This window comes from Lepisosteus oculatus, chromosome 6, assembly GCF_040954835.1.
Source record: "Lepisosteus oculatus isolate fLepOcu1 chromosome 6, fLepOcu1.hap2, whole genome shotgun sequence".
Taxonomy (NCBI): Eukaryota; Metazoa; Chordata; class Actinopteri; order Semionotiformes; family Lepisosteidae; genus Lepisosteus; species Lepisosteus oculatus.
The window spans coordinates 46,670,498-46,683,497 of NC_090701.1; the positions used below are offsets into that span (position 1 = coordinate 46,670,498).

The following is a 13,000-nucleotide window of genomic DNA, read 5'->3' on the forward strand; positions in this document are numbered from 1 at the left end:
CAAAATAATAGTTTAATATGTATAGTTAATACAATAACACTTAAAACCTAGTAATGCCCAGTGTAGTCGCAATTAACCACGGGCTACGTCAATTTTTACTTAATACCTATATCGCTATGTGCGGACTTGCAGTTTTAAGCAGTGGAAGTGATTGCACATATAACTGTTCATAACGGAACCATCATTGCTTTGAACTCTAAATCCCACAAAACTGGTCCTTGTGCTTGTAATAATTCTGTTCATATCTGCTAAAATTCATTATGACTAAACCCCAGTCGAAAGTAAATCTGTACACATTCTGCAGCGCTGGACACTGACACAATCATTAAACCGAAAGTGCCAGCCAAGTTCACTGTAGTCACTCCGTTTTTAATCTCGTTCCATGTCCCTTTCCTTGTTTTTAATCGTCTTGTCTCGGATGGATTTCCTGGTTTTGGTTTCTGGACTGTGCCCCGGATTCCCCCCTTTGGACTGTCTAGACCTGTTTGCCATAGTCACGCCCCCCTGAGCACCGGATCACCATAGTCACTCCCCCCTGTCTGTCAAACAATCCTGATCCTCTTCGTCTCCTCCCCTGATGTCCTTCTCCACTCACTTCCGGATTATACCGTCTGCATAGGGTCCTGAACTACACTTCGCGGGAGCCTGGACCAGCTCCCGTTACGGAAGTTTCACAAGTTACTGTCTACATTTTACTTTTGTTGTGGGATGAAATACGCTCATCAATGCTGATTCTTTCTGCCCCATGATATAAAAATAGCTTTGCAGTTCCCCTTTCACATTGTGTTGATCAGGAATCAAACCCAGGAGAAAATGCCATCACTGAACCACCAAAGCCTCTGAACTACCAGTGAATAGGTTGCTGTTTTTCTCTATACTGTAGTTGGGTCACACTTCCCTCGCTGATGTCCACTTCCCTCTACTACTGTCCACATTGCAGTTGTTTTGTCCTTACATACTGAATATCAGTTTAAATGAATAAGTTAAAGGTTTATTCCATGCTGAAAAGAGAAGAAAAGGAAAATATGTTTTGGTTGTGAGGGCTTCACAGCTGAAACGTTGTTTCTTTTCTCTTTTCAGCATGGAATAAACCTTTAACTTGTTCCTTTGCAGCCTACACATGCTGACACAGATACCTAATTGTTATAGGTTTCATATGATAACTGTGCTATCGCATGATCACATAAAGTACGCAAGAATTACTATCTCGTAATTACAAGATAAGGGCAAGGTTTTTGTTTTCCCTGGTGGCAGCAATGCGCTTCCATAGCTCTTGAGACGGTTTTGTCAACAAATACTACTCACTCGTTAGCTCTGCATGCAGATCACATTGGAACGTGTGCTGCACAACCTTATTTATTCTCCCATATTACCGGGCCCTGACTAGCGCGGTTCATAGAGCATGAGACTCATAATTTCAGCGTAGTGGGTTCATGTCCCACTTCGGGCACCAGGTCCTCCATGTTGGAGGTTGGGCAGAAGGCTAACAACCCTGCCCTGTAAGAAATTAATGTTATGGTAACAGCAGCAGGCTGTTGCTGCCCCTACATGCTGGAAGGCATAACAGGCAGACATCCCCATCACATTACATTAGTCATTACAGTGACTAGTGAGCAGGAAGGGACACATCATGTCGCAATTCGCAATGCGAGCTTGCAACAACATGTGCGGCTTACAGTACTCTCACAAAGTTTGTGCTTCATTTGAAATTTGTAAATTTGTTTCTATGATATAAATGAATTTATTCTGTTACCGAGATTGAATAACCGGTCTGAGAAATTGGGACTGCAGTTCCCCTTTAACTACCAAATGGAGTAGATAAGACAAGTGGCCTCTTCTCATCTGTCCAAATGCTTAAGTACTGTCAAGGTCTACTTTGATGCAGTTAGTGGTCAATTTGATTTTTTGGGTGAGCATTCACAGTACAGCAGGTACTGTATCCTGCATTGCATTAATTGATGTGAAATTTGAAAACATATTTCTTGTTGATTTCTCTGGGGAAAAATAGTTTTGTTGCTTTGTGTAGGAAAATTAGTTTTAGTTTGAGAAAAATGAATGATAGTTCAAAATGAGAGGAGTGTGTTTAGAGCTACTGTATAAAACATTTTCTGATGTAACCGCAATATGTATTGGATATTCATATTAATACTGTGTATTCACACTGTATAACTACAGCAAAAAAAAATAAGCAGCAACACGTTTTCTCATAAATGTGCTAAAATCTGTAAGATATACTGTAATTGAATTATGTAAATTACATTTTATTTTTTGCTTATTTTTTATTATCAGGTATTAGGAACCCCACGCACATTCTATCTAATGCAAAAAGCAATTATTAGGTGCTTATGGTGTGATCTCCTTGCTAACAAACTTTTAAGAACAGACTCCAATGATATCTGTGGTGATATTACTTAGTAGAGCAGATGATAATGGAAGATGCCACAGAAGAGGTAAAACTACTATATTAAAATGTGCCACACAGTTGTATATCATAAAATCGTGAGCCTTAGAAATACTAATGCATTTGAAAAAAAGTTAAATAAAAAAATGACATATGATATTGCTTTATTTCTTCATTGTACCCAGTCACAAATTAGTTAAGAATAATTAGAATATCAAATCTCATTCATGGACCTGCTTTGTAAATGAAGTTATCCTGGTAAAATGGTGCGACATGACACCAGTATATATAGTACTATACATCCTAATATTGCATTTTTATTAAAAACACTGCAGCTGCTTCATTGAATAATCAGATAAAAATCATTAAATGAAAACATGAAATGGTAAAACATATAATATCTGATGTGATGTCTTATACCAATCGTGCTCTCCTAGTAATCCCCATCTCTGAACTGGCTTCATCACTCTGCTCTCCTCCCCACTGAGAGCTGGTGTGTGGGGAGCGTTCTGGCGCACAATAGCTGTTGTCACAACATCCAGGTGGGGCTGCACACTGGTGGTAGTGGTGAGGAGTCCCCACTACCTGTAAAACGCTTTGAGTGGAGTGTCCAGAAAAGAGATACATAAAGTGTAAGGAATTATTATTATTAGAATTATATGTAATGTCTGGCAACACTTGCTGGGTGGAAGCGCATTTGAAACTGAGAACAAGAGTCATGTCCTTATGCAGAGGGTGGTGGGAGTATGAGACAAACTACCCAACCCTGCTGTCGATACCTGTCAATACCCTGACTTCCTTCAAGAAACAGCTGGGTGAGATCCCCAGATCAATAAGCTTAATCAGTACTAAAAGGGCTGAAAGGGCCAAATCGCCCACTCTCATTTGTAGCTTTTCTTATGTTCCTGTTCTTAAGTATTTGTTAAGAAGAGCTACAGTACCCTTTTTTGTATTTTTTTTTATTTACCCACTCAATTTGGCATCGCTAATTGTGTCTTTGCACCTCGGCTCATGGCAACAACCCCCACGGTCTATCCACACAGAGAGGATGGATAGACGGAGAGGTGCTCACAGACGTCTCTGGCTTGCCCATCGATTGACCCGTCAATCTGTTCACAAACTACAGGCTCCGCAGCAACAGACGGGAGGCTCAGTACTGGTTAGGCTCAGTGCTCCCTCACTACTCCCAGCAGTAGAGAGTGCAGGTGCCTGACACGTTTCAGAGTGAGGGAGCCTTGCCAGACTTGTCGCAGCTTTGCCTCTAGTAGCACAGAGCCACTACTCGGAGAATCCTGGTCACAGTGACATGATCCAGGCTCCTGTTCACTGGATCCTAGACCTTAGCCCCCGGTTTTCCACAATCCTTTTAATCTGGTCATTGAAATACCAGCATAGAGTTTGGCTTTCACAAAAAAAGGATCAGGCCTTTTCAATTAAAAACATGCGTGGTCTACAAAACGTCCCATGTGTGTTTAATATTATACAGCATGTCACAAGGCATTATTTTATCCAAATGCAATTAGACAAACAACAGATCCCGATTTAATGAATTAACTCATGTAGCCTTCTAAAAGCAATGCAATTCTGTAAAAAACACCAGCATAAACTCTTGTAGAGACTTGCTCTGTGCAGCCCTGAGGTTTGCTGCAGTGCATTTGAGCTCATTTCATCCAGAATACAGTGGCAACTGGAGGAGCACTCAAAGAGCACTAATCTGAGTTCTAACTGAAGGGAGTTCTAACCCACTGTGGTGGGTGTTTACAAGAAGACTCATTTCTCAGATGTCATCGCAAGGTAAATTCGTAAGAGCTGCTCTGGAGCATGAGCACAAGGCTCATTTGTCGTAATTTGAGCAGCTGCAGTTGGATAAGGAGCCTAATAAAATGTGACTGTACGCAACTACATAAATGATGCATAAAAGAGTAACGAAAAACAAACTATCAGCTCTTCCCTCTAGACTAGCTTGGTTTCCCCCAGCCATCAAAAGTGTCATTTTAAAAAGCCTCTAACCTACAGTACCAATTATCAGCATATTTTTCATTTTTCCTTTCTGAAGCTACTAAAACCTGTCAGAATCAAACTCATACAGTTCGCAGTGGAATCGACTCTCATTGAATCCTCCCTTAAGCCTGTTTCCAGATGTGCCTTATAACTGAAACTGTACATAGTGATGATTGTACGTGACATTCTGATCAGCACACACAGTGGCACGTACAGTACAGCGTGGTATAATACCACAGAACCTCTATCATCTTTTTTTGTCCTACAGGGTTCTTTTCTTTGGACTAATCCACTGTATAAAACTCCTTCATTAATGAAAGTTGAACTGCAACGTTATTTTTATATTTCGGCATTATAAAGAATCGGCATTGATGAGTGTATTTCAAACAACAATAAAAGTCAAATGTACACAGTAACTTATAAAACCTCCAATTTACATCACAAAATAGATCAGATTTCCAGGTCTACGCAGCATCATATTCTACAGTCAGAATGAAGCAAAATGCTATGCCCAGGTTTGGAGTGAAAGTAGCACCTGATGAGCTGCCACTGTATACAAATTGTCTGACGTTAGTGGTACCCTCTCATTATTTTAACTGGGATTCATTTAAGAACCTGTGTGTAAATAAACATGTTATTTATCTGGCTGTTTATATCAGTCTCACATGAAGCAACTGTGTTTCTAGGTAATCCATTTGCATGACCAGAATAAGAAAAAAATTTCCTGCTTTCAACAAAAGTTCTACGATTTGACTGACATCATTATGACCTATTATGAAAGTGAAATATTTGCATTTCAAAACAACCTGTGCAGATCAGACCTTATCGCGCTGGCAAGTAATAACCCGTTCCACACATTGGCAATAATCAGCTCAACTGAAAGTCATAATATCAAGTGCAGCATCAGGGCGAAAGGCTTGCCAACAAAGCCTTCTTGAATAGAGCTGTTCCCTATAAAGTTGTGCTTCAAATGAACATGATTCGTTTCTCATTAATATGGGTGTTTCATAGTCATGGCTTTGATAAACGCATATTTATTATCACCCAAATGAGGATAAGTTTTTTTTAACTTGATTAGAGGTATGGTAAGAGAAATGAATTGCCTGAAGGAAGCCTATGATCTATCGCTCTCTTTCTGTAAAATGTTGATAGGCCTGTGCTTCTCCTTCGTCACAGCCGAAAACTCACCATCTTGCTGATTGTGGAGGTTCTGCGGGCTGCTCATTCTCTCTTCGAGATTAGAACTGAGGTCAGAATTCACTGCTGACATCCGTGTGGAGTCACTCATGTCGAATTCGTCGCTGTCCAGAGAGCTGTCTTCCTACAACACAGGGCGTGCATGAAATGAATTTCGCCGTCATATGAAAACCAACAGATGGTGCAGGGCAGAGCACACATATTTCCCTTTGTAAGTGCAATTTCAGGTTGTCACACACCCCTATTCACCCCCGTCCTTTTATCTTATTCATGACACACATAAGCCGCAGGTTTGACAAAAACCAAGGATACCATTAACATTAGAAGGACATTCCCTTAAACAAAAAGCCCTCTCCTTCAGCCTGCCACTGCCATTTCTCACAGAAATGGAAAAAGGAAACTCCCATGAAATCGCATAAACTTATTTTCTCTCTTTTTGCTGAATAGCTCAATCCATTCACTACATAACATTCTGAACAGGGGAATACTCCCACAACAGTTTTGGGCTAAAATTTTAGGTATCTTTCTCAATTCCGTAAGATACAAGAAATGTATTTTTGTAAGAAATCATCCAGTCTATATTCCTCCCTTAAAAATTGTATCTAGCTTGTTGAGGCAGATGTTTTTCTGAAAAAACAAATCATAGCAAAATGCACTTTAGGAGTCTTTCCCCTTTCAAGAATAAGTATGAACATAACTGACTGATTTCTGTATCATTCCGAAGACTCATCTCAAACAGTTCTGCTGCACACCTCTCAATCCCTCCCAATCACTCAAACCCATCCAAAAGTTCTCTCTGTGCATGCAGGAGCCCAGCGTAAATCTCTTCTTTTACCTCATCGTTCTGGGAGTTCAGCAGCTGGAGCTTCATGTGTTTCATGTAGGCCATCGTGATCGGCATGTTATAGTCAATTATACTCGTCACCAACGTAGGCGGTTTCCCGTTTTCTAAAAAAGGGCAAAGGACACACGGAGTGATTTGTAATGGGCAGAGACTGTATTGCAGACTCCTTACTGTAACGTCTGCGATGTCCATCCCTCCATTTTCTATCTGCTTCTTCCAATTCGGGGGCGCGGGGGAACCGGAGCCTGTCCCAGCAAGGCATACTGTAGGCACAAGGCAGGGTACACCCTGGACAGGACACCAGTCCATCACAGGCCCCACACAAGCACAGACACACCCACACCAGGGCCAATTAGGCTTGTGCCCGTTGCTTGCTGGGATAGGCTCTGGTTCCCCTGCTACCCTGAATTGGAAGAAGGGGTAGATAGATGGAATTCAGTTGAATATAATCTGTTGCTGTTCATTGTAGAAACAGTTTGTTTTCCCCCGATTCCTCACAACTGTCTTCTCAAGTATCCATCTTCTATTCTTTAATGAATTATAGGAAATAATATCAACTGGTTCTTGTTGTATCATGCTGCGAGTTCTTAAAATGTCACCATTACCCTGAAGCTCCTTCTAAGAGTTCTATTTTTCAAACTCCTGGAAATTTTCATTATCATCATAGCCTTAGTATGAAATTAGGACAAGTGATCAACCATTACAGTATAAAATTTGAGGTTTTACTGAATTACCAAGGAACCACAAAAATAGCTGTAAAAATGTCACCTTTAGGTTTGATGAAATACTATTCCTTTACATTAGATATAGATATAAATGCAGTTCATTGGTTTTTGTGTAATGTTTTGTTGATTTTTAAGCATCCTTCCAGTAAAAACTAATTTTAATATAAGTGTGTTGCAAACGTTTCCTGCATTAATGAGACAAGTAGTTTCTTAAACTGATTAGTACACAATGCAATAGCTGTATTGCCAAATTTTATTTTACAATTTGCTGCTATATTTAACACACAAAGTTTAATAATCGAGTTTCTGTTCAGTAAATAAAGTCATTTTAGAACAAAAGGATAAAAAATGTACTTTTGAATCACTAGTAAATTTACCTTTATGATCTCCTCCATCTGGATTTAAATGCATTCTCTTCTGACATTCAGAACAGCTCATTAGAAACCGTGTCACTGCTTCTCGTGGTAGGAAGGCGTAAGTCTCTGAAATCTAAATCAAATGGCAAATCAGGATGTTTCTGTCTCAAGAAAAAACACATGCACAAAAACACCTCATCAAACATCCAAACACTGAGAAAGCCACAAAATACTGTAGATCTCCACATCATCTTATAAACAGCCCAAAGCAAATCATACCCTAACTTCTTGTCACGATTGTAGTCCCTCCTCCTTAAGGGCGCTCCGGCTCGTTCACTTTCTAGTTGATTTTGTGCTCCTGCTCCCTGTTCCAGCCCACCTTTAAAAGCCAGACGCTCACTCTGTCCCGGGCTCTGCATTGGAACACGCCTATCAGCGAGTCGCCCTACGTCCGCGGCTCGGGTGGCATTCGCCTCCTGGGTGTCCTGAACCAGCCGAGCCTGGGACCTGGAGCGCCTGGTTCCATTCCCCCTTTCTTCCCCCCGACCCTTCGCCGGATTCCACTCCAGTTTATAACTTTGTGTTGTTCGTCTTGGATTTATCACCTGGCTTTGGACCTTCGCCTGCACTGGACTTCCCTTTGGACTCCCTTTTGGACTACTCGCCTGGACCACGCCCCCCAGAGCACCTTCGTCATATCCACCCCCCCCCCCCAGTTCCTCTACCAGCCCTGTTCCTCATCCTCCCCCGTGTGTGTTCACTCCCTTCCGGATTGTGTCGTCTGCATAGGGTCCTGAAAGACGCTTCGTAACACTTCTAAGGTGTCAGTCTGTCCTGAGAGTGCGATCTCAGTGGATCCAGAAAATATTAATCTTCTAACCGGAAGTAATCAAAATTCAATAGTGACTAACAGTAAATCTGCTCTGTAAACTAGGTTTCCCAGAAATTAAATGCCATTGTTTATCACCAAAAACTGAAATCTGAGGGCCCCAAGGTGGCTCCAGCAGTAAAAGGTCTTGGTCTGAGTGCAGGCTGAGCTCTTTGATCTAGACATTGCAAGTTTGAGCCTGGCTGGGTGAGGTCACTAGCTGACTGTGACTGATATCACCCCGGGACCAGCACACTGTGAGTAGAGCACCACCAAAGCAGATCTGGGATTAATCAGACAGCTCTTTCGGCACAGAGGAGGCTCCTGTGCCCTCCTGGGTGCCTGCTGGCTGGCAGTCATGTCAGTAAGAGCCGCGCTGCTCCTCCGCTTGGCACCTGCAGTCCTGTCAGGAGACGTGGAGTTAGCCGACTATCAGCGCAGGAAGGGATCCACAGCAGGGCAGGCTGGGAAAATGTGTCCTGCTCCTCTTCACTCTCCCGGTGCAGTATGAGAGTCACTGCTGTCACCCGAGCCGTGCAGAAACAACTGGAGGTTCCAGCGTGGTGGGTGGAGAATTAAACATAAAAAGTTGGGCCAGTGGCTGGTGTCCAATTGTGTCGGCAATGCCAGCATACCAGCTGTGTGACATAACGGTTCCTGCAAGTAACATTTCCAAAGTAACGCCACTCCACATCCAGAGGGTAATGCCACCATTGCAAGCACTCATTTTTCACCGGCTCACCTACTTCACTTTCTGGGCAGCTGCCATTATTTCTTATCATGTTTCTCTATGGGAAGCATTGAGTCCAGACTTCCACTATTACCAGTTTTCATGAAGAGCACATTGCACAAGAAACGAAACAGCGCTGTAGGGAAGGAAAGGTTGGGGAAACAAGTGGATTAAGGTTAAAATAAACGAATCCGGAGAAGTTTGGGGTGATTCACATTCCGATGCAAGTGTTAAAGGCGATAAAAGGAATTCTACACTCACAGGAAAATCTCTTGAAGCAAATGTGGAACATCATCATGTCTGAAATCCAGAACCACAACTTAAGATCCAGTTCATGTGTGTGTGTGTTTTTTTTTGAATGAAGTTTTTTTAAAAAAAATTCTGCAGGATTTTATTTCATAGAAAGAAGATGGCTCTGACCAGCAAAAAACAATAAATCAAGTTCTGGGTTTGCCATTTATCGGTGTTATTGTAGTTGATTTAAGTTTTAATTTAACTTTGACAAATTCAAAATAGCATTGTTTAACACTGGCTGCATAACTACTGGCACCATGCCCACTGTAGTCATTTATCCAACACATCGAAGGGTAGAGAAATGATTCTAGTGATTGTAGCCAACGAACTGTGGACAACAGCTAGTCTGAATGCTGTTAATTTCAATGTATTCCCTATGGAGGTACTGTGAGAAATATTTATTACATAAAATACTCCTGTATTTTTATTCCAGTTTTTTATCATTGTTCCTTAGACGTACAACAGCTCCTTAAGAACATGACTGCACATTTTCACCCTCTCCCTCTTCCAGTAATCAACATTACATTATCAAAACAGAAAAAAAATCATCTAATTTCATCTCAAAACAGAACTAAATGTAAGCAATAATAAAGCACCTTAATCTCCTTATGCAGTTTTCCTGCAACATTTTCTGGACACTAGCTTCTAAATAAACAATCAGAGCAACATTGTTTCATAAACTGTAAAGGCTCGTCTGACAGGAGGGCTTGAATGTCAGGTGCGGCCTGGTTCAGACGTCCATCGTTAGATCAAAACACATGCGTGCCAAGAGACTGGCAGGTGTCTTGCACACAAATCACAAGCGTGCTCTTTCACACATCCTGAAAAACAACTCCCGAGCCAGGAGGGTTACTTGATGGCGTGTGGCAGACGTACCCATCTAAACAACACGTTGCTGGGTCAAGTGTCGGAGCAGGTCAGATCACGATGTTTCAATCCGAGACTGACCCGAAAAGCATCAGTGCTCCAGCGCGCTCACTGGATTGCGGGTTGCTTACCGTAATAGCACTACGTGACGTACTGGGCTTAGATGAGGGTTATTTGGGAGTTATTACATTATTACATTTTTCCCTGAGAAATACTTCACAGGGTAAGCAGTCGCCCCTGTTCAGCCCATTCACCAATGACCAGCGAAACAGTGTGTCAAGCGTGTCAAGAAGGCTGTGCCGTTGACAGAACAGGCCACGTAGTGGCAGGCATTATTGTATTCTCACGCTGGCCTCCTGGTTTCTGCATCTTGTTTGAGATTTTAGAGCACTGGGATGAAATCCAGGGGTTTGTCTTCCATACAGACGCTCAGGATGTAGTGCTGCACCCAGGACGCAAGATATTGGAGGAGCTCTGGCACATCTGATGAGCTCAGAGTTTAGGTTTGTGTTTTTTTTCATGACGTCCAAATCAATTTGTAGCCACAGGGGCTGCTTTACAGACAACATCCCTCATGTGGTCCCTCCTGAGTGGTCACACGTTTCGCCGCCTCTTGGTTGACTGTGCTGCTGGAGTCTATTGATAGACCGTTGATGCCTAACCACTTCATGTTACAGCAACATTTCCAGAGCACCCTTCCTTTTTCATTTGTGAAAATGCACCTCTCATCCAGTGTAATTAAAACCAGCAAACCTGTTTGCCTTTTAAGCACGCATTTCTTAAAACCCATGAGACACCACACTTTTTGTCATTTAGGAGATCAAAAATGAAACATGAGCTCTAATGCCTTCTAGATGCATAATCAACAATTACGGGTGAAAATAGGTGATGCATTACTGATATGGGAATGTTATTATTTTTTTAAATTATAGACTGTAGCTCTTCAGAAACCCCTTCAAAATGATAAATATCTTTCATATTCACAACAGCATACCAATTAATACGCATACCAAAGCCAATAATAAATACATAATACGTAAATAGCAATTTATACTTATGATATATAAAAATAAGCTTAGCTGGTAGGATATAAAAATTTTAGTGCATTAATAAGCAGGCTCAGGAAATAATGTGAGTTACAATAATAAGCATGCAAGCTACCCTTTTTGTCCCTAATAGATGGGGATTCACCTGTATGCCGCTATTAGCTGAACTGAATCTTAGGTTTGGACCAGTGAGGAACTCCCAGAAAAAAGCTTGTCAGTGGACCAGAATGCTCATGATTAACAAAAGAATGGAAGTCATGATGCTCATCATTGTCCGAGAGCTCAGTATTATATAAGAAATTCAAACTTATTAACTAATTAAAAAAAAAACTAAAATACAAAATCATTCAAGGGAGGCTGTTTTGCTAGTAAGGTAACAGGGTGTTATGATGTCAGAATGGGGACATGAGGTAGACTGTCATAACCATTTAGTGGCCCTGTATACACAGTGGGAGGCCCAGTAATAAGAAGGTACAGTAATAGAATGAAGATTACATTGTGTTTTCAATCAAAATACATTCTACTTCCTTAGTCAAAAATGTCTTCATTTTGAGACACTGAATAAACATTATCTGTGTGATTCCACAACACAAATACTATATAAAAGACAGTGGGGATGCAAATGCAACTATTATTACTAATCAAACTCATCATCGCCATACTCATAACTGAGATAGTTACTGAAATTAAAAATTACATAAACAGGTAGTCGTCACAACCTAACCAGTACCGACACAGGTATTTAACCATTAGATATGTTCTTCAGTGGCTGTTAGTGAATTCAGGGCACAGTCAAAGACACCCAAATCTATAAAATAAGGAATTCTTAACACAGCACTCATATAAATTGCATAAATATTATCAGAATGCTTTGCTTCTATGTTATGCAAAAACAAACTTACTGTAAGCAGCATTTGAAACTGATACCACATGTTACCGAAGCACCCTATTTGGATTATGTTAGGAAAAGGAAAATTATGAGTGATTTTAGGGTTTTTAGGAGGCATCTTGTAGCATATTCCATTTGCTCTGGTATACTGTACAGATCATAGTCCTCAGGCTCTGTGTTCCCTGTGAGGTTCATAGTCCACAAACTCTGTGATCCCCTGTATTGATCACAGTCCACAGACTCTGTGTTCCCTGCAAAGATCATAGTCCGAAGACTCTATCTTCCCCTGCAAAGTTCATAGTCCAAAGACTCTGTGTTCCCCTGTGTTGATCATAGTCCACAGACTCTGTGCTCCCTGTGAAGATCATAGTCCACAGACTCTGTGCTCCCTGTGAACATCATATTCCTCAGGCTCTGTGTTGCCCCATGAAGGTCATAGTCCACAGACTCTGTGTTGATCATATTCCTCAGGCTCTGTGTTCCCCTGTGTTCATCACAGTCCACAGACTCTGTGTTCCCCTGTGTTGATCATAGTCCACAGACCCTCTGTTCCCTGCGAAGATCATAGTCCAAAGACTCTGTGTTCCCCTGTGTTGATGATAGTCCACCGATTCTGTGTTCCTCTGTGAAGATCATAGCCCACAGACTCTGTGTTCCCTGTGAAGGTCATAGTCCACAGGCTCCTCACAGAAATGAAAACGAGTGTGCAGGTGTGAGAAAGCTTTTCCGTAGACAGAACATTTCTGTCCGCTCATTACAACCTTAGGCCCTCACTAGCTGCT

The 13,000-nt window shown here is 41.5% G+C and overlaps 1 protein-coding gene across 5 annotated transcripts in view; it reads right to left on the reverse strand.

Annotated features, from left to right (window-relative positions):
* The window catches only part of LOC102696061 (nucleolar protein 4), a 116,372-nt gene that overhangs the window by 87,162 nt on the left and 16,210 nt on the right, over positions 1-13,000 (reverse strand). For all 5 annotated transcript variants that reach the window (XM_006633939.3, XM_006633938.3, XM_015353531.2 and 2 more), the window contains exons 3-5: positions 7,546-7,657; positions 6,435-6,547; positions 5,591-5,723 (exon numbers count right to left, since the gene is read on the reverse strand). In XM_006633939.3, coding sequence (XP_006634002.2) covers positions 5,591-5,723; positions 6,435-6,547; positions 7,546-7,657 — 358 coding nt within the window. The remainder of the gene's footprint in view (positions 1-5,590; positions 5,724-6,434; positions 6,548-7,545; positions 7,658-13,000) is intronic.